Below are 27,772 nucleotides of genomic sequence, written 5' to 3'. Positions count from 1 at the left end.
GCTGGCTTTGTCATACTTCTTTCTCCTTTATATATGAAGGTGGCGGGGGCAGGGGGGTGGGGTGGAAAGCAAGAGGAGTTAAAAAAATTGATGAAGCCCTAACCCTTTTGATTCCATTTATAGTCTGAGCCGGAATGCCATCCCCCTGGACTAGGGAACTGTCCAATCCAGCCCCAAGTGTCAAGATTCTGTTAGGCACTAAGTGAAATATATATGCATGCCCTTATACCGTTTAACACTCTGGGTCCACCTGCAAGACACTGGGCTGTGGATCAACCGAGCCACCACTCCTCTTCCAAGAATCACTTTGACAGGTTCTTTTGGAGGTGCTCCTTCTCTCTCATTTTTTTTTAACCCATCCTTTTAAACAAAATGGCACCAAAGAAGGACGTAAAGAAACCTGCTGCTGCCGCTGCCCCCGCCCCGGCCCCGGCCCCGGCCCCTGCCCCAGCACCTGCACCTGCCCCACCCAAAGAAGAAAAGATTGACCTCTCTGCCATCAAGGTAACAAAAAGGGTGAATTGTTTGGTCACTGAAACATCTCTTAACGGTGGGAACACTAGGGACTTGCAGAGGGGGCATGTTTTTCATTGACAGGAATGGAATTACTAAGCAAACAGATAGATCTGGATAGAGGAGAATCCTGATTTTAAAAAATTTAAAACAAAACTGCAGCATATAATTTCAGTAAAATTATTACGAGTATATTATACTTGAAACCTGTATTTGCTGTAGTCTTTGTTTTCTGTTTCTTTTTTTCCCTCAATTGTCAAAGTCTATGTTTTACAAACATTGAAACCAATGATTTCTTTTTTTTAAATAAAATCTCTGGAAACTGGAACTCTTCCTTAAAGCTACATTAAAAAGAGAGTTTTAGTCCCTACTTGTTTCCAAAAATTTAAAAACAGCTGATGACCCAGTTGTCCTAGATGTATTTGACAGCTGCTTTATTTCATCTGAAAAAGAGATTTTTGCAACTCAAGTTAATTCCCCCTTCAGCTTTGCTTAATAAAATTTGATACAACACTAAATGAGATCTCAGTGCAGACAACTATGCACTCAAGTGTTTCAGTGACTATAACTGTCATCTTGCTTATTTATATACAGCATTTAATACAGAATGTGAGTTGCTTCTAAATGAAACTAACCCTCCCACCACCAATATTGTAAAACTTGTTAGTTATATGGCTTTGAGCTTATGTCTTTGAGCTCTTCCTTGCATACTCATCTTGAACTAAGGAGAATGTGATTGATTTTTGTGTCAACATTTTGCTGTGATCAAAGTTCTCGACTGCTGAAAGGTTATCTGCTTTTGGAAAAATGATGCTATGGATGTGCCTGTTACTTCTCAGTGATATGACCTATCAAATGTGCACTGTCTCTTCATTCCCTGGGCTCTGATTGGTCCAAATGACAGTTTGAAAATCTTCATTAAGGGAACCCTGCCTTATATGGAAAACTAGTAGCTGAAAGTGCCTAGGAGGTGATCATTTCACTGAAGCCAACAGTTCTATGCTTAATAAATCTGAATTTTGCTAACTTAATCCTTGTTAGTATTTAATATGTTGTTTACTTGCAACAATCAAGCTAACCTATAAATAAATAATTCATTAACTATTTTAGTATAATTGTAGATACCTAAAATATTTTGACAAAAATATTGAATTAGATTACCCTTAGATGTATGTGATAACATTAAGTAAATATATTTAAAATTTTTATAGTAGTCCAGTTAAATATGAAATTTTTTATCTCAAAGTAGAAGTAGATCATCATAGATATTTTATTCTGAGTTTGTAAGTCACTGAAGTCATATTTGAAAAAAGTTCATCATAGAATCTAATATTGGTTAGGAACTATTCTTAATGAATATCCACTTAGGAGAAGAAATGAATGTTATGTCTTCCAATACATGTTTTTCTATCTTGAGGACTGTATGCATACAGTTCATTAGGAGAAAATCAAATTTTTCATCTCTAGCAATACTGGTTAATGTATCTTATACATGCACACTGACTACACTGTACAATAAGCAAGATTACAGACACTACAATAATTTCAACTGCCTCTATTCTTTGACTCTCCATTTTATATTAACACTAAAGATATGAATCACTGTCAAAGCAATTCCTCTTTATATTTATCATGATTTATAAGACAATACCACCCTTTTGTATCTGGGACTACAAGCATTTGGAAAGGAAAAAATGTGCCTTCTTAAGGAGAAAATGAAGTATCCCATTAATGAAAACAGGCATTAATTTTCTTCCCCAAAGAACTGTGTAAGAATAAGTAAGTAAATAAAATTTTAGTTTGGCAGGTAAAAGTCTCCAAGAAAAGACAAATATGGAATCATTTTTCAAATCCAAAAATTAAACTGATTGCTTCTTTGTAGCAGAGAAGTGATGCTTTTCTGTATCTTGAAAACTGGTGTATCCTTTCATCTGTATCTTGAAATAATGCTACTGTGAGCTAGCACAAAAAAAAAAAAAGTAATTTCTCCGAGAGAGTCTCTGTAAGGATAGGATATACTCCATCTTCACTATTTCATTGTAGAATGAAAGAAGTGATGGATTTTAATAAGGAACACAAACCAAAAAGGGACGTTAAATGAATCTAGAAGAAACATTATCTTTCATTCAGAGAGCTCATTCTTAATAGAAAGAGAAAAAGAAAAAAACAGAATTGAAATATATTTTTGTAAAAGAATTTAAATGGCTTTAATGATATGTATTCAACAATATGAAATCAGAACATATTTATACATATGATAACATAGCCAAAGAATGTGATGCAACTTGAGAAATTTATAAAATCTAATTTCATCCCAATAGGTAAGAAGGCTAATTAAGATGTGCATTAAAACATTTCATATTATGGTGTTTTTAATCACTCCATGATATTTCTAGATATATTACCTCATATAAGTTATAAACTTTTTTCAAGCAGAGAAAATGGACTTTAAAGAAATTAATAGAGCTATTATAAGCGTTCATTAACTTTCTGAAAACTCGATAAAGGAAAAAAAACTTAATTGGATTTTACACTGTCTTTCATAAATCATATAAGATTAGAAATCTAGCTGTTCTTTATACTTTGAGTAGGGCTGAAGTTTAAGTGGAACTATCTTTGTGTAGTATAATCATAGCAATCATAATTTTTAATCCCTCAATACTATCTCAGTTATGTTACTGGCCATATATTTGACTCTCCATAAACTATGAACAATATGAATTGGTTTTATCAATTTCTTAAATGGGTTTTCCAACCTGATTTCCAGCTTTATTGGTTATTTGTTTAGGACATTTCTTTGGTTGTTCTGACATTAAACCTTTGACATTTTCTGAGGGATGGCTTACCTGATATGCCCTTGCCCCATGGATTTTCTATGAGTATCCTTTTCAAACATCAGCTATGCTGATATCTGAGCACTAAAGCTATTGTCCTGGGTGGTTCTAAGCACTCTTTGCTTTCAGAAAGTGATACTTTAGAACATTGCCTGAGAGAATTGCAAATGTAGGAAGTAAAACCCATCATGAGTTTAGCTGCAAATACAAACAAGATTTAACACCTGTTGCCCAAAACGACAACCAAATGAAATAACAGAAGTAGATAAGCAATGAGATGATCATTTGCCTAGATTTTAAAAGATCTTCACTTTAAGCAAATTTTTTGCACGATGCATGCCTTAGCTGGTACGTTGGGATTGCTCTGAAGTGATGAGATTTTGAATATGTCTATCATTGTGCTGCTTAAATTTTAATTCTTGCTGTAGTCATCACTCAGTCAGGTGAGCCCTGACAATATACTGCGGGAAACATTTAAAAAAAGTTGTAAAGGTACAGAATGCATTGACAGAAACTCGTCAATAACAAGTTTCACAGCAACAATTGACCATGTGTTGGGAAGCCTTAAACTTGCAATTTAATGGATAAGGTGGAAATATAGCATTCCCAATAAATGTATCTCTTTACTGATGAGTATTCAGTGGAGGCAAATATTATGTATTCATTGCAACATCTGACTTGTTCTAGTCCAGGTATAGGATTGCTGGTGTTAATCTATAAGTTATTTTTTCTCATCCCTAACAAAGATAGGACTTCCCTTGTGGCTCAGCTGGTAAAGAATCGACCTGCAATGCGGGAGCCCTGGGTTAAATCCCTGGGTTGGGAAGATCCCCTGGAGAAGGGAAAGGTTACCCACTCCAATATTCTGGTCTGGAGAATTCCATGAACTGTATAGTCCATGCGAATGTATAGTCCATGGGGTTGCAAAGAGTTGGACATGACTGAGCGACTTTCACTAACAAAGCTAATACAAACCCAGTCCCACTTAGAAGAATTGTTGGAAAAATAAATGAGCTTATAAAAAGGTTTGAATATTATAAAGCTATTTTAATAATCAATATTTGTTATGAATTTATTCTGTGTCTAATTATAATATTTAATAGTAAAAACATTACACTCAGGTTGTTTTTAGCTACATTTTGCAAGAAATCAAGCCTAAATGAGGTTCAATGTCAAGCCCATGTTCAAATAACAAGTGTGTGATAGATCTAGGATATCACCTACCAGGGTAAATCCAGAGTCAACTGTATTAACCATTTCCTAAACTACCTTCTGTTATAAAGGGTAAGTTGCTATTTCTAAGAATGTGAAAAGAAGACTTTTTGCTCTTAAGGATGAGGGTAAGAGTGATCAATGTAAGAGTGACTCTCATGTTGCCCTGCACAGCCCTCTACAACCGGGGGAGAGGGTTACAGGCACCCATCAGAGCTAGTTCATCGAGACCTTTCATCTTGGCAATTCATTACTGTTCTGTTTTCCTCAGCTTTCCCTTATCTTAGCACCTGTTGCTGACAGGTTGGGTGTTCTCATTTACAGGTGGAAGGTGAGATATTAGGATCCCAGAAAGACACCCTAGTCACTTTGGTCCAGCTTCCTGTAAAAAGTTGTAAATGGAACATGGATATCAAAAATGCTGTTATGAGAGCAGACTGGTAATTGCCAGGGTGGGGTGGGGATGGGAGAAAAGAGTGAACATTATCAGAGGGTACAAATGTGCAGTTAAAAGATTACTGAGTTCTAAGGATCTAAAATACAATATAATGACTATAGTTAACAGTACCATGTAGTATACTTGAAAATTGCTAAAAGAGCAAATTATGTGGTTTTCACCACAAAAAAGATAACTAAGTAATATGATGGTTATATTAACCAACTAAACTTATTGTGGTAATCATCAAAATCATCACATGTTAAATCATGTTGTACATGTTAAACTTATACAATATTATATGTCAATCATATTTCAATAAAGCTGGAAAAAATTATACCAAAATATATTTAAATGTTGTTAAAAGTAGTGAAACTTATTGAATTTTAAAATAATTTTGCTTTTGTTTAATTAAACATGCCCTTATATCAAAACTGACCTGCAAATTTTGCCATCAGACTAATAGTCTAAGAATAGTATGGGTTTATATTTTGTTTACAAATAACTGCAAATCTCAACCAAATAGTCTTTTGGGTGATATAAAGAAACATAATGCCACATGTATAATGATTAAATCGTAACTAGTCTGAGGAAAAGAAAGAGGGAAAGGAGACATATAGTCAATTTCTAATTAGAAGGAATATGTGAAGATGTAAGTTGTTACTAATTTTTCTTCATATAATTTTAAGAATCTGTCTTATTTTACCCTGGCCTTTTAATACAACTAGAATGTCAACCAGTTGCAATATTCATCCATTTGTGGCATGATTATAACTTCAGAAGTAAATCAAAAATTATTTGAGACTATCACTAAGTATTAGTATCAAGTTTCCACTTTGAAATGTCTACCCTGTAAAAGAAGAGAACAGGTGGAGTGGAGTGAGAAAATATGAAAGGGCATTCTGTAACTTTGTCTAAAATTATATTTTAAATAATATTTAACTAGATAATGTCTTTGCAAAGTAAAGGCGGTTTGGAAGGGAATAGGAATGTTTACCAATAATTAGTGAATAGCACTTTTAATAAAGATAATGAAATTTTTGTAAGACAAGGAGACCACAAAGTGACAGAGCCAAATTTAGCCTCTCGACATTTTAGTGCTGCGAATGAACCCCCTGGCAAGTTGTCTTCAGAAGCCTTTCCATAATTACCCAGCATTAAACACCATCTGACTCATGGAAATTGTGGCAAGGATTATATTTAGTCTGCTGATACCACATTTTTTTCTTCTTCTCTTCATACTAGAATACTTTTTGTATGAAAAGGAGATCTTCTATAATTTGTTCCTATATCAAGTTCTACAGTTTCTTTCTCCTCCCAAATCAGAATCTGGAAGACAAAAATTGCACTATACAAGTAGTAATGGCTTCGATTATGCTGGTGAAAATGTCAATGATATAAATAATAAACTCTTGTCATCTTGATCATAAATCAATAATAGTGGACTGAAGCCAGAGCAGAAAATTTTTTCCTTAAGATAAAACTACATCTTATTCAACTTGACTTTCTTCCTTTCACTGTGGCATGTGAGGTTCTTTGTACCTAGTTAGGTACCCAATGATATGCCACCTTCTGATATAAGTAAGATATAAAACACTCATTAGAACAGTGTTACAAAATTTTGTTTTGCTCAACTCCTCTTTATCTAAACTGTTTCAAAGTAATATATCAAATTTTTAGGCAACTTTTTTCCATGGAAAAAAAGCGACTTGCTGTAGATACTACTGAGAAAAGGATTAAAAACTCAAAACATTATAGAACCACAAGCAATCCTAGAAACCATAAAGAATAATATCTCTTATTTGAGGAAGCTATAACTCAGAGACATTACTTTACCAACAAACGTCCTTCTAGTCAAAGCTATGGTTTTTCCAGTAGTCACGTATGGATGTGAGAGTTGGACTATAAAGAAAGCTGAGCACAGAAGAATTGATGCTTTTGAACTGTGGTGTTGGAGAAGACTCTTGAGAGTCCCTTGGACTGCAAGGAGATCCAACCAGTCAATCCTAAAGGAAATCAGTTCTGAATATTTATTGGAAGGACTGATGTTGAAGCTGAATCCCCAATACTTTGGCCACCTGATGCAAAGAATCGACTCATTGGAAAAGACCCTGATGCTAGGAAAGATTGAAGGCAGGAGAAGGGGATGACAGAGGATGAAACACGATGGACAAGAGTTTGAGTAGGCTGCAGGAGTTAATGATGGACAGGGAAGCCTGGCGTGCCGCAGTCCATGGGGTAGCAAAGAGCGGACACCACTGAGTAACTGAACTGAACTGATAACCTAGATAAGAGAAGTTATTTAATCAAAAGACATGATTCATTACAGAAGCACCAGAACAAAATTTTGAATACCTCAAGCCCCATCTAGGACTTTTTCTTCCCTATCGAAAGACCTGAAATCACCAAAATAATAATATCAATATTCACATATCCTTGTTGTTACAAAAGAAAGTTCTACTCCAGAAAAGTAGGAAAAAAAAGATACTTATAATTCCTTAAAATACATACACAAAGACTTTTATTCTAATGCCCTTATTTTAAAAATAAAAAGAGGAAGGAAAGAAGATAAACACAATTTGGATTTTTAATTAAATTACACACAAATGCACAAAGTAGAACAGAAGCAACTCAAGAAATCTTAGATTTGTTTCTCAACTATTAACAATGGGAAAGCTGATGAGAAATCCAAAGAAGTACAGACTTAGGTCACATTTTAAAATTTTTATTAAAATTCATTTAAACTTCTCTGTTAATTCCTGTAGGTCTAAAATGTATTGTTTTAATAATCCAGCCTTTGATCTAATGTGAGTGAATTCAGGTGACTAGTTTAGGCATTCTAAGCACAGAATTACTCATTTCTTCTTCTGTTCGGATCAATTTATCCAATATAGCCATCTCTTCTTTCTTACATTAGACAACTCAGGCTGGTACTGTATTCTCATTGCTCTTAATTTCTCCTTTTTACACCATATGAGAGTCACCAGGCTAAATATATCCTTTGTTGAAATAAAAAGTGCAATAAAATAAATTAAGTGAACTGTTCTGAAGCACGAAACTCTCAGAGTTCCAAAATGGTACTTCTGCCTGCCTTTTACAATAATTCCTCATAACTCTAAGGTTGGAGTAAAAATAATTAAGTTTTTGTTAGGGTTTGCTTACATCCAGGTCTTTGTTCTCCCTGCCAGGCATTAAATCAACAAACATGCAACAATGTTTTCTAGATTGAAAAGCGGTTAGAGTAAGGACTTTACTTAACCTCACCAGTCATTCTCCTTTGTATCTAGCAGTGATGATTAAGCTCTTTAAAAACTACAGTCTATCTTCCTTCTTAGGGCATTAGCCCTCAGCACTCAACATCACATATCTCCCGGATCATCTTTAATTACAGCTCTTCATATTATACTAAAGATTAACATACATCAGTCTGACAGCCTGTTTGAGTAAATGCATATTAATATTTTTCCTATAAATCAACTCTTTCTATATACCAGCAGCTTTGTCTTGTGTTTAATCAGTTAACCAAACCTCATGATTACTATTAGAAAAATATTTCTCAAAGTGAGAAACAATCTGAAAACATTGCAATAAAAATCTTTTTTAGGACCAGTATCTTGTCTACTACATATCTAAATCCAATACTGTTTACTACATGAATCATAAAAATGTGGAATGTAGTTACCTTTACCAAGTCATTTTAGTATGTAGACTAAAATGAAAAAAAAAAAAAAAAACGCTTAAAAAAAATAGGAGATGGTCAATTAGAAGTCCTGATCATAACATTTATATAAAATCTAAAGAAATGTTATGGAAAGATAAAGGCATATACATCAATAAGGGCTTTCCTTTGGCTCAGCAGGAAAGAATCTGCCTGCAGTGCAGGATACACAGGAGATGCGGGTTCATTCCGTGGGTCAGGAAGATCCCCTGGAGAAGGGCATGGCAACCCACTCCAATATTCTTGCCTGGAGAATCCATGGACAGAGGAGCCTGGCCAGTTTACAGTCCATAGAGTCGCAGAGTCAAACACAATTGAAGTGATTTAGCGTGCACGCATGCACATAATATCAATAATTTTAAATAAGCATGCCTACTAACTATGTGCCTGGCAGTTCTAGGTGCTGGAGATGCAGTACCAAAGGAGAATGAGTGCACCAGTGCCCCTTCCTCTAGAATATAAGTTCTTTAAAGGAACTGACAAGGTCTCTCCCCTCCAGGAAGATAATATAGAGGAGGAAACATGTTTGAAGGAGGAACTCACAGTACACCTGTTCTGTGCTGTGCTATGTGCTAAGTCGCTTCAGTCGTGTATGACTCTTTGTGACCCCATGGACTGTAGCCTGCCAGTCTCCTCTGTCTATGGGATTCTCCAGGCAAGAATACTGGAGTGGGATGCTGTTTCCTTCTCCAGGGTATCTTCCTGACCCAGGAATCGAACCTAGGTCTCCTGCATTGGCAGGCAGATTCTTTACCACTAGCGCCACCTGGGAAATCCCTGTTCTAAAGATTTTAATTTAACGAAAATTCTGTTGAGTATCTAACGTAGACAAGGTATTGTATAGGATCATGGGGGACACGATCTAAGAATAAGGCAGAGGCAGCTCTCCAGGAGGGAGAGGTCGGCTCACACTCAGGTTCACATCACGGACCAAGGGAACTGATCTCCAGTAGCAGCCTGTGCTTCCCAGAAGTTTAAAATCAGAAGGTTAAACATACTGAAGTGGGAGAAAGGAGTTAGACAAATAGAAAAGGTTCTTTCAAGGGTTTTGAAGGATAATTAATTTCCAAGAAACAGAGATGACAGGAGAACATTCCAGATAGAAGAGACTTAAATCTAACTTTCAAAATAAAATGATACCATAGCAAATGGAGTCCAAAATCAACTGACATTTTGTATTCATATCATGCCTTTGTACAAAGGGTTGATTATTTCATTATTATAACACCCAGGAAGAGATACAAGTGAAAGTTTTTACCATTTGTCAAAGTGTAAAAGTGTACCAGAGAATAAATATCATCTTCCATTTATTCTATGAGGCCAGTGTCTAGGTCTTTTGACTTTTAAACTATAGTTTATTCTCTAGACTAGACTAGACTATAGCCTTCTCTAGCATTATCAATAACTTTTTTAAATGTTTTCTTTCCTCAATAAGCATTAAAAAAAATCAAACTCTCATTCTCTATGTGATAAATATATGGATTAAAAACTAGAGTGAAGTAGTGTGATAACTGCCTCCATTGTATTTTAATAAATAATAAACTTTTACATAGTATGCAAGTTTCTATGAATAACTTGTTTATAACATAAATACAGCTATTAAAATGACTTTCCAGTTTACACAACAGATTTTACACACATTGTATTTTATATGTATTCAAGGACTCATTTTTCTATCTGAAAAAAAGAAAATGAGCATTATGTAGGGTAATGGCACCTCACTCCAGTACTCCTGCCTGGAAAATCCCATGGACGGAGGAGCCTGGTAGGCTGCAGTCCATGGGGTCGCTAAGAGTCGGACACGACTGAGCAACTTCACTTTCACTTTTCACTTTCATGCACTGAAGAAGGCAATGGCAACCCACTCCAGTGTTCTTGCCTGGAGAACCCCAGGGATGGGTGGGCTGCAGTCTCTGGGGTCGCACAGAGTCGGACACGACTGAAGCGACTTAGCAGCAGCAGCAGCATGATGAGTATTATATAGGGTAACTTTGATGATTTAATAAAGAATATGATAGTTCTCAATGCTGATCATAGGGCAATTCAAATTTAATGACACAATACCTAAAACTAAAACAAAGAAAGATGGTATGCTGTAATGGCTTTAATTTGTGCATCAAAAGTCTTGAGACTCCAAATTATAGTCATCGAAGGTGACAAATTTCCACCTTGGTCCCTTTCTTTCATTTTCCCCTAATGATTCAAAGGACTTAAATTTTTTTATTAACTTCTATTTCCCAACAACTTTCAAAATGTCAATCTATTCATGAAAATATGTGTATATGGCTTCTAATACTGCTAAAGTTATACTTTCAATCCTCATTTTGGGACTCAGAGTCTATCAGATTTTCTTCACTACTTGTAGACTTTGGACAAAAAAAAAAAAAAAAAAGACATACATTTAAATGTTGATTTCTTTCCAAATGGCTTGGGGAAAGTTGCAAAGTATACATCTGTCTAGCAGAGGGTGACTATGCTTTTCGTGATCATTTTCTTAAAAATAGTTGCTAAAATAGTACTTAAATTGGAATTTATCGCTAACATTTGTTATGCCTTTGAGCTGCTTTTAAGTATATAGAAAACTAACAAACATGTCTGAGTTTTAGTGGGCATTTAGACTGATCTTTTCCCAATATCATTCTAGGAAGTGTAGGAAATAGGAAATTACCTATTTTCATGTAAGCTGCCATGAAAATTTAATACCAATCCCATGGACACCTTTAAAATTTGAAATTACAACTTTGCATTTCACAGTCTTTATTTTGGATTCTTTTGGTTCTCAGTCTGGTGACTGAGTCACAAAGTGTTTGACATGACAGAAAGGGAAACAGCATGTTCTAGTAAGAAAGTAAGCAACGTTTATAAAATTTAAAAGAATATGTATAGAATGAGAGGAAAAAGAATACAAAATGGCCCGTCAGCTTTCCCTCTTAGAAGAATTTCATAAATTCAAAAAATATGACTAGTCAGCCACCATAAAGGGAACAGTGTACGCTCAGTCATTTAGTTGAGTCCAACTCTTTTCGACCCCATGGACTATGGCCTGCCAGGCTCCTCTGTGCATGGAATTTTCCAGGCAAGAATACTGGAGTGGTTTACCATTTCCTTCTCCTAAAGAGAACAAGGAAGGAATCTAATACCTACCCCTAAGGTAAGAATACTAAGGAAGAATACTAAAAATGGAGATTAAAACCATCCCTGGCTTAAATGAATTCTATACTTCTGAGAGTACAATGTGCAAAAGAATGGTCTTTAGTTGGAGGTTTCACAAACTGACCAGATTTTCACTTGGTAGGACCTTAAGAAGCACACAGAATATGTGTGTCCCTTTCAAGTCCTCTGAACTTTACCACAGGGGACAGAGCTCCAGAGGCTCTTCCTTCTATAGCAGTTGCCATTTGAAACCCCAAACCAGTCCCATCCAGTAAGTTCCATTTATACCCAGACTGCTGACTTAAAGCTTGCAAAGTCCATAATTCACTAAGTGAAGAGGTCAGGAGGAGTCTTTCAAGAAATTCTAAGCCCCTCTGCCACTGAACAAATAAGAATCTTCTTCAAGGAAGACACTCCAAGAGACTATCTCAGGGGTAAAGACCATAAAAGTGCTGATAGGCATTGGTCTCATCATGGCCATCCACTCTTAGGTTCTGATTTCCTAAAAATAGACCTCAGGGTACAGATCTCTCCTTCCCTTTGCCCTAAGAAAGTTAAAAAACCCTCCAAGAGGAGTGGCTACTTCTCTCTGGAACCTGATGCTAGCTGTGAGGTCACAGCTTCTCCAGAAATAAAAGGCAGCCTCAGCAAGGGAGGACCCACTCAGGGACTGGAGCGGCCCTCAACTCACTCTACAGCTTCGCCACTGTCTGCAGCCCAGCAGCTCCATCATGGTGGGTGCTACGAGAAAACTATTTGTAATTCATAGGCAGATGTGAGAGTAGATAGGAATGAAATTGAGGACAGAACATACTCAGTGTGAGTCTGTAGAATCTACTTTTGGTTTTTATCCAGGTGTGTTGAGGATAGACAAGATTAATTCAAGCTACTATGCCAACTACAGAAATACATCTTACTTGCAAAAGAAGTACTTTATGCTTCACCAACTTTCTATATCTCATAAGGTTTATTATATCTAAATTTAGGGGGGGAAACCTGCAATTATAGCAAAATATTGCACCTTAAGAAAACAATCCAATGATGCTGATAACTAAAATTAAATAAACTACTTTTGATGCATTGGGTAAAACATACTGGTTAAATAGAAGAATGACTTAAAGTGATCTTTTTAATGCAATGTGTCTGTAGTTCTTAATACAGTGTATCTATATTAGACATATCTTAAATATACCATAGATTATGATATTGTTCCAGGAAGAATTTGATTTAACATTTGTTAAATTATTGACTCATGGGTTAAGATACAGAGAAATATTCCCTAACTATGTTTTGCAATAGCTTTTTATTTTTCCTAGATTCAAAAGTATCCTAAGGCAAACTTCTTATTCTCTGACACCTACATGGCTTCCTAAAAACCTCAGAGCAGAGAGCACTCCCTTCTGTCAATGCATTTGAAAGAGTTCTAGTTGTTTCTTTCTTTCTTCCTCTCTCTCGCCATTGCAGTCCTTCAGTGCTGAGCAGATTGCTGGTAAGTGAATTGAGCTTCTCTGCTTCAGAGGTAGGCAGAGCACTGCTCAGTTTCTGAAATAATACTCATCTCCAAGGCATGTTACTGTGTGGCTCAAACTGTGAGTATCCAAGCTATGCCTGAACTCTGAAAAGTAGGCATACTTTTTGAGCTTACTTTGACGATTACTCAGGGAATGAGCTTGGATACATTTAAAAAATCAGGACATTTTTGTTTGGTTAAAATATTCTTTGTGGTTAATTTCTTTCTAACAGATCGAGTTCTCTAAGCAACAGCAGGATGGTAAGTTTAAACGATATAGTTGTTAATGTGTGCGCACTCATAAAGATGGCATGTGAGAAAACCAACTCCCTTGAGATGAGATTAGCTCTTTCTAATTATCCCCGCTAGTGCTGTCACTCTAAATATAAATGCTCTCAATCCCTCTAAATATAAATTCTCTCAGCATGAACCCTTCATCTATAATCAGTAATCAAAGGTTTAAGCAAACAAAAGCTAAACACTACAAAATAATTTCTTGCATTCACTGATTTCTAAATAGAACTAATTTGATACAGTAGGTAATACTATACTGCTGCTGCTAAGTCACTTCAGTCATGTCTGACTCTGTGCGACCCCATAGACAGCAGCCCACCAGGCTCCCCCATCCCTGGGATTCTCCAGGCAAGAACACTGGAGTGGGTTGCCATTTCCTTCCCCAGTGCATGAAAGCGAAAAGTGAAAGTGAATTCACTCAGTCGTGTCCGACCCACAGCAACCCCATGGACTGCAGTCTTCCAGGCTCCTCCATCCATGGGGTTTTCCAGGCAAGAGTACTGGACTGGGGTGCCATTGCCTTCTCCGTAATACTATACATATGCCCCCCAAAAGGATGCGGATCTTGGATGGCTGATTTGTTAATCAAATACCTAAACAGAAATTTGGCAGGTCTAAATTGTTCACTTTAGAAAATAAAATTGATTCTAATACTGCCCAGTTACCAAATACACATGATCTCAATAGGCACCACAGTAAGTTGAGAGAAATAGAGGGTGACGTGGATTTAGGGGAAAAAGTACATTCAGAGATAGAGGGGGAAATGATTTATTTAAAAAAAAAAAAAAAAACTGGAAGGAAACTTAGACATTTTCTAGTCCATCTTTAGAGATGCAGGACAGACTCCCAGAGGGATGTTGAGACTGACTCAAAGATCCAAAAAATTAATGATAGCATCAAAATCAAAACTAGCTGAATTAATTAGGAATTTATTTCATAGAAACAATTTCTAATTACAAGACTTTAAGCTCTAGAGATTCAAAAGAATCTGAATAGTTTCACTAACACTTTCATTGTTTCTTCTTCAGGTCTTTAGATCTAAGAGATCCCATGGCCTATGAATCTTGTTTTTTTACTGGAAAGTGTAGGACAAAATGTTTAATGGAAAAGAGTCACATACTTAAATAGAGACAAAAATACATCTATAGAAAGAATGGAATAAAATAATAAAATTTTAGTTATGTAATATTGTACAAGTATTGGTCATAAAAATAAGTATGTGTATATTATATATTTATGATATATAATATAAAAATAATTGTGAAGATACTCATAAGAATATAATTATAATTATACTCCATTCTATACCTAAAGGACAGAGAAGGCAATGGCACCCCACTCCAATACTCTTGCCTGGAAAATCCCATGGATAGAAGAGCCTGGTGGGCTGCAGTCCATGGGGTCTCAAAGAGTCGGACACGACTAAGTGACTTCACTTTCACTTTTCACTTTCATGCATTGGAGAAGGAAATGGCAACCCACTCCAGTGTTCTTGCCTGGAGGATCCCAGGGATGGGGGAGCCTGGTGGGCTGCCATCTATGGGGTCACACACAGTCAGACACTAACTGAAGTGACTTAGGAGCAGCATACCTAAAGGAGTCAAAATTTTTCAGCTTTTTCTTGAGTGTCAAGAATACCTCACATTTGGACATCAGTTAAAATAGTTCAAAAAAGGAAAGAAAATAAAAGGATATTTGCTATAGTACAGACTCATTTATATCTACTTCATGGTCAATGCCTTCATGTAGACAAATTAGATGATTTGATGACTCAGCTCAAGGTCATTTGACATTGTACTAAAAGGACTAGTTTTGAAAACAGTTGGCAATTCTGCTATGGTTTGCTTGATTTTTAATCTATTTTAACTAATGATGCTTCTACAATATCTGGTACTGTATCCCAGTCCTCGCAAATATCTAACTTACAGTGTCATTATAACTGCCAAACTATGGTAGAACCAAGAAACAGAAGCCTTAAAAACCCTTTGAGAGACTTTTAAATTAAAAGGAAATCTTATATTTTAAGAAATAAATAAAGGCATACTTTGTTCGTTTCCTTCTTCAGTGATTAGCTTTTCTCACAGCTGCTCTATTTGAATGTATCACAAGTTCAGAGTAAAGACAAGAACACCAGAAAATTATAGCATTCTAAAGGTGTTAAGTCCTGTGCCATACAGAAAAGTTGCCACTAGCCGCATGTGGCTTTTAAAATTTAACCAGTAGTTAAGTAAAAATAAATGCATTTAAAAGTCTACTTTCTGCTTTGCACTAGTCATATTTTAATGCTCAAAAGCCATGGGCAGCTGGTTGCTACTACCCTTTTGGGAAGCCTGGATACAGAACATTTCAATCATCACAAAAAATCCTAGAACAGTGTTGTTCTAGACTAGCGGCTGGCAAATTTTTCCTAGAGGGCTAAATAGTAAATATCTAAGCCTTTGTTGGCACTACAGTCTGTGGAGACATCTCAGTTCTGTCCCCGAGGTATGAAAACAGCCATAGACAATACATAAATGAATGGGCATGTCTATATTCCAATCAAACTTTATTTACAAAAAGAGGTGGCCAGCCTGTAGACAGTCATTGGCTAACCCATGTTTTAGACTCTTCAGGGAATAACTAAGCTTTAAAAATCTGGAGTAAGAAGAGCAATATCTTTCTGTTCTTGGCCTTTAAATCAACAAAAGAGTTAATGTCAAAGAGATTCCATTACAGCCCATAAAACCCTATTTCTATATCAGCATCTGACCAGGGTAATAGGGAACCCTCTGAGCAATCTGCTTAAAAGCCTGGAGCCAGTAATAAGAGCAGTTCAGTTTCATAATTCCCTTAGAAAGATGAAAAATTATATTTGACTAATGACCCCACGGGACCTACAGCATGTCTTTTATGTAAGGCAAATTATCTGTGATGTCAATTTGAATAGAATTTGAGGGGGACGTTTCAGCAAAGAGTGGTAACATGATCTATAGTTGATTGTGAATTTAATGTCTAGTAGTCTTGGATTAGAGGATGAAGGGATAGTTAAGATATTTTTCTGAGTCATCTACCTAGATAGTATCTCTTGATCTGAGGCCACTAATGGCCTAAAAAGAATGCTTTCACTTCTACCAGCTCATTCACAAATGAGTTTTTGAGTGTTGGTATTAAACTCCAACAGATCACCACCAATACTTTTAGGTTTACCATAAAAAGTGATTTAATTTAGCTTTGTAGTTTCAGTTAAAATGTCTTTATTTGCTCCTAAATCCTTAGTAGTACCTTTTTCTGTCTTTGTGGTGTACACTTCTTAATTTGGGGTTAATGTAATTCTGAAAGGCAAAACCAATTCTATCAATGGAAAGTGACTAAATTTAGGGCAAATAAGCCATAGAATGGGGCTTCCCAGGCAGCACTAGTGGTAAAAAAAAAAAAAAAAAACGCCTGCTAGTGCGGGAGACATAAGGGACGTGGGTTCAATTCCTGTGTGGGGAAGATTCCCTGGAGGAGGGCAAGGCAACCCACTCCAGTATTCTTGCTTAGAGAATCCCTCAGACAGAGGAGCCTGGTGGGTTCCAGTCCATAGGGTCACAAAGAGTTGAACAAGGCTGAAGTGACTGAGCACACATGCACACAACCAACAGCGTGCCTATTATAAAAACAGACAACACTTTTAAAATGTGTACTTACATACACCCATGAATACAAGTAAAACTAGGGAAATCTGAGTAAAATAGGTGAACTCTATCAATGTGAATATTCTGGTTATGTGAATATTCTGGTTATGATCACATACATATATACATATAGTGTATATATATCATATACTATAATTTTGAAAAATGCTACTATCGGGGGGAAATAGTATTTCCCCCAGACAGAATATTTAAGAGATCTCTTTGTATTTCATAAAATTGCATGTGAATCTACAATTATCTCCACAAAATTTTAAATTAAAATATGTATCTGTATAATAAAACTAATATAGCAACATGTTATCATATGTCATATCTGAAAAATACAAAGTTTAAAGCAATCACTATAGCAATGCTGCTGCTGCCGCTGCTAAGTCACTTCAGTCGTGTCCGACTCTGTGTGACCCCATAGACGGCAGCTCACCAGGCTTCCCCGTCCCTGGGATTCTCCAGGTAAGAACACTGGAGTGGGTTGCCATTTCCTTCTCCAATGCATGAAAGTGAAAAGTGAAAGTGAAGTCGCTCAGTCGTGTCCGACCCTCAGCAACCCCATGGACTGCAGCCTACCAGGCTTCTCCGCCCATGGGATTTTCCAGGCAGGAGTACTGGAGTGGGGTGCCATTGCCTTCTCTCGCTATAGCAATAGATTCAAATAATTTATGGTTCCTTCTGACTCTGTTACACTAGGAGCCTATTAAAGTCCCATTAAAGTGGTTAAAGGACACCAGAGAACTTAGAGATTTGTGTCACCTTTCTAAAATTTTCCTGAAAAATGAAGTTACTCCTGAAGAAAATTAGTTAAGAAGAGAGTCTAGGAAGTTTGTACCTCAAGAGAAGTTTTTCTATATAACTTGAGAAGTTTGAGTTAACCTCATGTGACACAACCCCAAATTAATGTTTGTTTTCTTGAATTTTTATTAACTTTGTTAATTATATGAGGGATTTTATGCGGAATTCTTAAGATTTCTCCAGGCATCAGAATTTCTTAACCCAGTCCTGTTTCCAAGGTAGATGAAGGAGATATGAACAAATATGGTGAGGATTCTCAATTTCCATATCTAATAATTGGACTGCAAGGAGATCCAACCAGTCCATTCTAAAGGATATCAGTCCTGGGTGTTCTTTGGAAGGAATGATGCTAAAGCTGAAACTCCAGTACTTTGGCCACCTCATGCGAAGAGTTGACTCATAGGAAAAGACTCTGATGCTGGGAGGGATTGGGGGCAGGAGGAAAAGGGGACGACAGAGGACGAGATGGCTGGATGGCATCACTGACTCGATGGATGTGAGTCTGGGTGAACTCCGGAAGACAGGGAGGCGTCGCATGCTGCAATTCATGGGGTCGCAAAGAGTCGGACATGACTGAGCAACTGAACTGAACATATGACTTGAAATTAGAAATGCTGCTTTAAAATATGGAGAAGGCACTGGCAACCCACTCCAGTACTCTTGCCTGGAAAATCCCATGGATGGAGGAGCCTGGTAGGCTGCAGTCCATGGGGTGGTGAAGAGTCAGACACGACTGAGCGACTTCACTTTCATTTTTCACTTTCATGCATTGGGGAAGGAAATGGCAACCCACTCCAGTGTTCTTGCCTGGAGAATCCCAGGGACGGGGGAGCCTGGTGGGCTGCCGTCAATGGGGTTGCGCAGAGTCAGACACGACTGAAGTGACTTAGCAGCAGCAACTTTAAAACAGTCCCAAAAAGAAATGTCAAAAGAGGGTTGACGTTGAACTCAGAAAAGGGAAATTCAAAGACAGCAACTTAAGAGACTGGCAAAAGTTATAAAATAGAGGAGAGTTTGAACTGGATCCTTGACGAATTTTGGGTTCCTTTGTAAGTTTGAGGCAGAAAAAAAGCAACCAAATGTTTCTTGCTTCTTGCAGAATTCAAGGAGGCGTTTCTCCTGTTCGACAGAACAGGTGAATGCAAGATCACCTTAAGCCAGGTTGGTGATGTCCTTCGGGCTCTGGGCACAAATCCCACCAATGCAGAGGTCAAGAAGGTGCTGGGAAACCCCAGCAATGAAGGTAACCACCTGTTTTTCCAAGAAGCTGGGAGTGTGTGTGCATGTGTGGGAGTGTGTGTATGTATAAGAAAGAGAGGGTTATTGAGAAACAAGTTCCATAGGATAGGATTTAATTTACTCCTGATGGTAACTGTGTTTCTTGGCTATCTAGTCTCAGTTTTTTCCTCCATGAGATAAACTAACCTTCCTTTGAGAATTTATAAGCATAATTTCATGTTAATGAAAGGAAACAATACCTAATGCTAGTATCATCATCATCATGCTATCTAAATATACCCTGCTTCTGTGACCATCTTAAAAGAAACTTGGCTATCTTAATTAAGAATAGATAGCTGATACCTTAATAAAAATTCCAGAAAGAATTAAAAGTATTAAGCCAAAACCTGCATTTGGTTGCCCAAGGAAAATCCTAAGGCAAAAGCTAGTGAAATATGTAAGTGGAAAAACTGCAGAGGTGATTGCTGGGTAGGGTAATCTAGTCATTAGTCAACAACAAGGAAATGTTTTCTAATCCCATGGTTCATGGCAAAGTATAATAGTCTGTTGGAAAATACCACTCTGAACAAAACAGAAGAGACAAAACTGAAGTTTTTTTCAAGTAGATATCTCAGTTTATCTTTACCGTATGGAAAATAACACTGGGAAGGCAATCTCTTTTTTCTAGAAAAGACTATGTTCCTTTGTTACAAAAGAAAAATATTTGATTAAGAAAAAAAAAACTACCTCTAAATCAGTCTGCCGGAATTTTCCTCAGATTATAGTTCCTTTGGACAAAAATGTCCACATAACTTATTCAAAAAGTAGCTGAGAGTATCAGATAAAGTGAGAGCTCAGTTAGCCAAATTCATTCTTAAATGCCATTTTCTAACTTATCAAACTTCTGTCTTTAATGGAATTATTAGATAAATGTTCATTTATTTAGCATTCAAATTTAATTTTCTCAATATTACTCAATGTACTAGATTTCTACACTATGAGGAAAGACTGGTAAATGGAATTTTGATTTATGGGTACATAACTTTATCTATTTGTGTACATCTGATTAGTCTGTTTTATACTTTTGCTATGAATACCATTTGCCTTGTCAGAAGGTTACTAAAGAAATTCTTATCATCTCCAGACTTCTAAAACCACAAAGTCAGGAGATCACAAAGTATTTAACATGCACATTCTTCTCATAGGCTTCTTTTTTTTTTTTTAATTAAAATTTAAAGAAATTGAAAGCTCTGTGAAAGCTCAAACAATGGTGGAATACATATTAAAGTTCAGCTAGGTTTTGCTATATTTATATGCCAATAGGTTTGTTATCAGTATATTTCTATATTGCTTCCCTAGTATTCATAGTATTTATTCACTGACGATACTAATAAAATAGTAGCTAACACTGATCAAGCATTCAGTTTGTCCCAGGTATGGTAATAGAATGCATTATTACCTCATTTAATGTTCACAAAACACTACAAAGTACCTCTTTTGAAAGATTAAAGACAGAAATATAGATCAATGGAACAAAATAGAAAGCCCAGAGATAAACCCACGCACCTATGGACACCTTATCTTTGACAAAGGAGGCAAGAATATACAGAGGAGAAAAGACAATCTCTTTAAACAAGTGGTGCTGGGAAAACTGGTCAACCACTTGTAAAAGAATGAAACTAAACACCATACACAAAAATAAACTCAAAATGGATTAAAGATCTAAACATAAGACCAGAAACTATAAAAATCTTAGAGGAGAACATAGGCAAAACACTCTCCAACAGACATCACAGCCAGATCCTCTATGACCCACCTTCCAGAATACTGGAAATAAAAGCAAAAATAAACAAATGGGATCTAATTAAAATTATAAGCTTCTGCACAACAAAGGAAACTATAAGCAAGGTGAAAAGACAGCCTTCAGAATGGGAGAAAATAATAGCAAAGGAAGCAACTGACAAACAACTAATCTCAAAAATAAACAAGCAACTCGTGCAGCTCAATTCCAGAAAAATAAGGACCCAATCAAAAAATGGGCCAAAGAACTAAATAGACATTTCTCCAAAGAAGACATACAGATGGCTAACAAACACATGAAAAGATGCTCAACATCACTCATTATCAGAGAAATGCAAATCAAAACCACAATGAGGTACCATTTCACGCCAGTCAGAACGGCTGTGATCCAAAAGTCTACAAGCAATAAATGCTGGAGAGGATGTGGAGAAAAGGGAACCCTCTTACACTGTTGGTGGGAATGCAAACTAGTACAGCCACTATGGAGAACAGTGTGGAGATTCCTTAAAAAACTGGAAATAGAACTGCCTTATGACCCAGCAAGCCCACTGCTGGGCATACACACTAAGGAAACCAGAATTGAAAGAGACACGTGTACCCCACTGTTCATCACAGCACTGTTTATAATTGCCAGGACATGGAAGCAACCTAGATGTCCCTCAGCAGATGAATGGATAAGAAAGCAGTGGTACATATACACAATGGAGTATTACTCAGCCATTAAAAAGAATACATTTGAATCAGTTCTAATGAGGTGGATGAAACTGGAGCCTATTATACAGAGTTAAGTAAGCCAGAAAGAAAAACACCAATACAGTATACTAATGCATATATATGGAATTTAGAAAGATGGTAACAATAACCCTGTATGCGAGACAGCAAAAGAGACACAGATGTATAGAACAGTCTTTTGGACTCTGTGGGAGAGGGAAGGGGTGATGATTTGGGAGAATGGCATGTATAATATCATATAAGAAATGAATCGCCAGTCCAGGTTTGATGCAGGATACAGGAAGCTTGGGGCTGGTGCACTGGGATGACCCAGAGGGATGGTATGGGGAGGGAGGAGGGAGGGGGGTTCAGAATGGGGAACACGTGTACACCCATGGTGGATGCATGCTGATGTATGGCAAAACCAATACAATATTGTAAAGTAAAAAAAAAATAAAAAAAAATTTAAAAAAAAAGAAAGATTAAAAAGTTGAGGCACAAAGAGGTTAAGAAACTTGCCCATGATCACGTATTTGTAAATGGTGAATTAAGGATAAAAGCTCAAGCACTAGGAGTCCGGAGGTCCTGCTATTCTCTGTTACAAACTTTCTGTCAGCAGCCATTTACCAACTGAAATTTAAGCTGTATGAAGATCTTTATGATGATCCAGAATGAACATTCAAGCTTAATTTGTAACTCAGTGGTAGCATTTTATGATAGCTGATAACTCTCCAAATTGCGATTTCTTTCAGAGATGAATGCCAAGAAAATTGAGTTTGAACAATTTCTGCCCATGTTGCAAGCTATTTCCAACAACAAGGACCAGGGCACTTATGAAGACTTTGTTGAGGGTCTGCGTGTCTTCGACAAGGAAGGCAATGGCACCGTCATGGGTGCTGAACTTCGTCATGTTCTAGCCACACTAGGTAAGAAAAATTCATTTCAGTGGACTTAATAGGACAGAGTATGTAGGAAGGAGCATGACTCAGGGGAATCATGTTATAACCAAAATAAGTAGAGGGAAAGACTACAAAGGGAAAATGAAAAGGAATAGTCAAAAGTTAATGACCATTTCAATTAGCCTCAATGTCAGTGAGTTTATTTGGGGGAAATGGTCTTAATAACTTGAATTATTGGTTATGAATAAGTAACATATGGCATTGCAGTTCTTACAGGATAGAGTGTGGATGATCAGGTATAATGTGCATTTAATTCATTTATTCAAAAACAATTTATTGGCAAACTTCCTGCCAAAGGAACAGGAAAGTCTTGGTGTCTATCCTACAAGAGGTCTCCAGGAGTCCAAATCTTATCACTTATGGTGGAATTTTGAGAATATTCTCTGGCTTTCTTCTTGAACAAAGAATTTTGTTTTATCAGGTGAAAAGATGAAAGAAGAAGAAGTGGAAGCGCTGATGGCAGGTCAGGAAGACTCCAATGGCTGCATCAACTATGAAGGTATAATTTCATGTGCTCTGGTGGTTACAGCAATTCTGAACTGATTGGGTTGATGCCGGATGCCTTTTGAGTTTAAAACAACTTATTTTTCTCTACTCTCTTGTTGAACACACACATTATTTATTATCAACCAATTACACAATAACCCTAAAAAGATATCTTGTAAGGATCTGACTATATACATAAACTTTATTTCAGTGGGTTTTAACATTTTTGTGCACTGTTATACAGATTAAAATGTGTTTTTACTTTTTTATTAGATCTTTTTAAAATTTTTTTAAAATTTTTAATTGGAGGAAAATTGCTTTACAAGATTGTATTGGTTTCTGCCATATATCAACATGAATCACCCATCTTACTAGATCTTCACAACACCTCTGTGAGACAGCATTTGTGTCAGAATAAATTTTAATATTAGATTTAATATTAATTCTTCAATATTACAGTTGGAGATATCACAAAATCCTTTACAGCAAGCAGTGATGAAAATGAGGAATCTGAGTGCTGAAGATGTTTAGCTACTTAGTGAAGGTCACATAATTAATAGCAAGGCTGGTGCTAAAATTTAGTTCTCCTTATCTAGTGTTCTTGTTCAAATGAAATTTATCTTATAGTATCCAATTATCTATTTCCTGCCACCTTTTTACTGAAGCTTCACCCAGAGGGTCTGAAAAGCAATGCACCACCCAAAATAAAGATACAAGATAAAACTGCATGATATAACTTGTAAATTTGAAATGTTGCAATAAAACTGAAAAACTTATCCACCCTCCCAAAAAGACTAATCTCACCACATCTCAATAAACTATGTTGATAGCTTTGATGTCAATATGGACTTATAAAGTCTAACAACTTGGATAAAGTAAGGAAAGAAACACAGAGGGGAGAAGAAGGGAGGGAAAAGAAATGAAAAAGAGAGAAGAGAAGAGGACAGGAAAGGATAGGAGAAAAAGAAAATACTCAGCTAAGCATATCTACACTGACAATCTTGGTTAAACTTTATTTTTTCTATAAACAACATTTTACATTCAGTTACTGCCATAAGTGGGAAGGTCACCTGGAGAAGGAAATAGCAACCCATTCCAGTTTTCTTGCCTGGAGAATTCCATGAACAGAGGAGCCTGGCAGGCAACTGTCCATAGGGTCACAAAGAGTCAGACACAATTAGCAACTAAACAACGACAACAAAGAACAATGTCCAACAATATAGAATGCATCAAATAGATTTTGGTACATCTACACAATGACATTCCCCACAGCTCTAAAAAAGAACAAGGACACCCTTATTTATGGTTATGGTAATATTTCTAAGACAGTACATTATGCAGTGAGAAAAATAAGAGCAAAAGGGTTTGTAGAACTGCCACCATTTGTGTAAAAAAATATATAACATATATTTGTATTTGGGGGGGCTTCCCTTGTGGTTTAGATGATAAAGAATCTGCCTGTAATGTGGGAGACCTGGGTTCGATCCCTGGGTTGTGAAGACCCCCTGAAGAAAGGAAAGGCTTACCCACTCCTGTATGCTTGCTAAGCAAGCATAACAACTCCACCAACTTAGCTATAAAAAGGAACTAGATAGCTAGGAGACAGTGGTGAAGAACATTTTTTATTTTAAACTCTTTGATACTTTCAAGAAAAACATTTAACCATGCAAATGTAACACTTAAAAAGCTAAATTTACAAAATCGGGGGAAAGCCATAAATCTAGTATTAAGAATAGTGGGCTATACAGAATTTAAATAAATAAACTCTAGAGTTACAAGAATTATAAGAATAATTAGAATTAAGTTAACTTAACATACTGTTCTTTTATTAAATTTGACTCTTTTCTAACTCTAAACTGTATTATCCCTACAGCTTTTGTCAAGCACATCATGTCTAACTAAATGGAGCTCTCAAGGTATCTATCTGTTCCCTCTTTAATATATAAGGCTTTCTCAACATTGTATTTAATGTAAAGAGTTATTCATATTAGTTATTAATAGTTGGAATAAATAATTATTCATATTAACCAGAACACATTAATATAATTAATATTATATCAATATTAATGAGTTATATTATTATAACTCCTTGAGATGGGTTATTTAAAAATAGATTATTTTTGTATAAGTGTACAAGCAAAAACTTTTGAGGTTTTTCCCTCCATTTATAGACCATATCAAGGCTTCCCTGGTGGCTCAGCAGTAAAGAACCCATCTGCCAATGCAGGAGACATGGGTTCAATCCCTGAGTCAGGAAGATTCTGTAGAAAATGAAATGGCAACATGCTCCAGAATTCTTACCTGGAAAACCCCATGGACACAGGAGCCAGGCAGGTTATAGTCCATGAAGTCACAAAGGAGTCAGAAATAACTTAGAAGCTAAACAACAAATAGACCATATCTTTATCTGTACTATAATTATGCAGTGGAGAGTCAAGAAACCAGAGAGTAATTATTTGATTTAATTGGAACATAAGAATAATAAAAGCATTATCTTAGGTTCTTTGAATAACTCTAAATTGTATTAAAGTAGTTTTTAATAACTACTGCTCTAGAAAAGCATATTATCACAGTCCAAAGTACTACACTTGGAAACCAGGTTTGTGCAGCAAGGAAATGCCATCCCTTGGGACTGATGGTTCATTTTGTGCTTTTTTTTTTTTCACTTTACATTATTTCCTTCCCCATTTTCTTTCTGAAAAGATGCAATCAACATCTAACTCTTTTTCCCTTTTCCTTTATAGATCAAGCATTGTTTATGAAGACTGGCTGAACCTTATTTTAAGAACACCCATGACTAACTGTCCAAATCTGTTTACCATCATTTAGAAAAACAAAACAATTTGTACTATTCTAAACTGAAGGACTCCCTGAATTTTTATACATTTTATGTTTCTCTCTGAATTATACTCATACCACACAAACTAAGTGTCTGCTGATCCAGACAAGAATGGTGAAATACTGACAATCTCAGATCCAAGCCCTGCTCTTTATTGTATACCATGGGTCAAAGAACATCCTTAAAATAATAAACCAATAAATAATTTTGGTCAGTCTGGAATGTTCATGTTGCATTGCACTTTTATCTTCCTGCTTAGAGAAACTAATTTTTCAAAATCCCAGTTCTTTTCTTAATGTTGATGAATTATAAAATTTTAGGAGAATAATTACAATCTATAGGCAATAACAAACTAAATAATAATGATAATCATATATTACTGAGAAAGCAAAATAGAAAACTGAGGAAATTCAGATAGAGATAGTTTAATATAAATTATACAGGCAATTTGTCCTTCCCAGGTGGCGCAGTGGTAAAGAATCCACGTGGCAAGCAGTAGATGTGGATTCAATCCCTGGGCTGGGAAGGTATCCTGGAGAAGGAAGTGGCAACCCACTCCAGTATTCTTGCCTCGGAAATCCCACAGACAGAGGAGCCTGGCAGGCTACAATCTATGGGGTCTCAAAAGAGGCCGACACGACTCGGCAACTAAACAATAACATCCAGGCAATTTAAGTGAAAGCACGTTTCTTCAGCTTTGTGTAAATCATTGTATACATAGCTTGAACTATTTCACTTCTAGTGACAATCTGGCTTATTGGAAAATTCTAATAAGCTCTTGATCTGTCTCACTGAATGTCTTCAAGGATAAAATTTAAAGTGACCTTTCAGCTGTTACTTAAAAAAAACCTCTCTGGGAATGACATTCTTACTCAAGACTCTATCTATTAATATCCTCTCTCCTACTTTGTATGTCCGTGTCCCAAAATCTTGGTTTCACCTTTTAACACATGCTCTGAATAGTAAGATCAGCTGATAGATAAATTCACAGTGTAAACTTACTTCATCCTATCACATCCTATCACTTTTTTAAGAATAGAAGCAGAATTTGCAAGTTAGTAGCTGGATATTTAGAAGAGATGAAATGATAAATACTTCTCCCACTCTCTAAAGAGATATCTCTAAAATAAAATCTCTGAAAAGTACCTGCCTGCCTATATATTTTTGGAAGCTGGAACAGCTTTGTCCTGATGTCAGTCACTTCAGGTCATCATGCTCCTTTATTTAGCAAAGGTCACTCAGATTTCAGTAGCCATCAGCTTTAAATTTGACCTAAGTCTCTGTAGCCAAGATAAGGTTGGGACATTGCAATCATTTTTCGAAGGAGAATTTACTATGGCTTCAAGATCTTTAAGGTCAAGTTAGCCTAAGACCAGGAACTGGAAATTTAACACAGCACTATCCCATAGAAACTTCAGTAAAAATGGAAATCTCTATCTATATTGTCTTGTATGGTAACCACTAGCCAGCTACATCTGGTGACTGAGAACTTGAAATATGGCAAGTGTGACTGCAGAACTGAATTTTTAATTGTATCTCATTTTAATTAATTAAAATAGCCCTATGTGACTCATGAATACATACTGAACGGATCAGCTCTCAGTACACATTCATATTTGGGTTGTT

General features: G+C 36.3%; 1 protein-coding gene across 3 annotated transcripts; it reads left to right on the top strand.

Moving 5' to 3' along the window:
* The first annotated feature begins 97 nt into the window (after positions 1-97).
* MYL1 (myosin light chain 1) lies at positions 98-26,368 on the top strand. 3 transcript variants are annotated; one of them, XM_019976259.2, is made up of 7 exons: positions 98-504; positions 13,610-13,637; positions 19,233-19,376; positions 22,615-22,788; positions 23,243-23,320; positions 25,181-25,223; positions 26,052-26,368. In XM_019976259.2, the coding sequence occupies exons 1-6, from the start codon at positions 373-375 to the stop codon at positions 25,207-25,209; spliced, it is 585 nt and encodes a 194-aa protein (XP_019831818.2). In that variant the 5' UTR covers positions 98-372; the 3' UTR covers positions 25,210-25,223; positions 26,052-26,368. The 3 variants fall into 3 exon arrangements, with proteins under 3 accessions (XP_019831818.2, XP_019831830.1, XP_019831822.1); XM_019976271.2 differs by lacking the exons at positions 98-504; positions 13,610-13,637 and adding exons at positions 12,472-12,600; positions 13,331-13,355; XM_019976263.2 differs by lacking the exon at positions 98-504 and adding an exon at positions 12,582-12,600.
* Positions 26,369-27,772: the final 1,404 nt, after the last annotated feature.

This window comes from Bos indicus, chromosome 2 (genome assembly GCF_029378745.1).
Source record: "Bos indicus isolate NIAB-ARS_2022 breed Sahiwal x Tharparkar chromosome 2, NIAB-ARS_B.indTharparkar_mat_pri_1.0, whole genome shotgun sequence".
NCBI lineage: Eukaryota > Metazoa > Chordata > Mammalia > Artiodactyla > Bovidae > Bos > Bos indicus.
The sequence above is the reverse complement of the archived record's forward strand: the minus strand, read 5'-3'. Positions and strand labels throughout refer to the sequence as shown.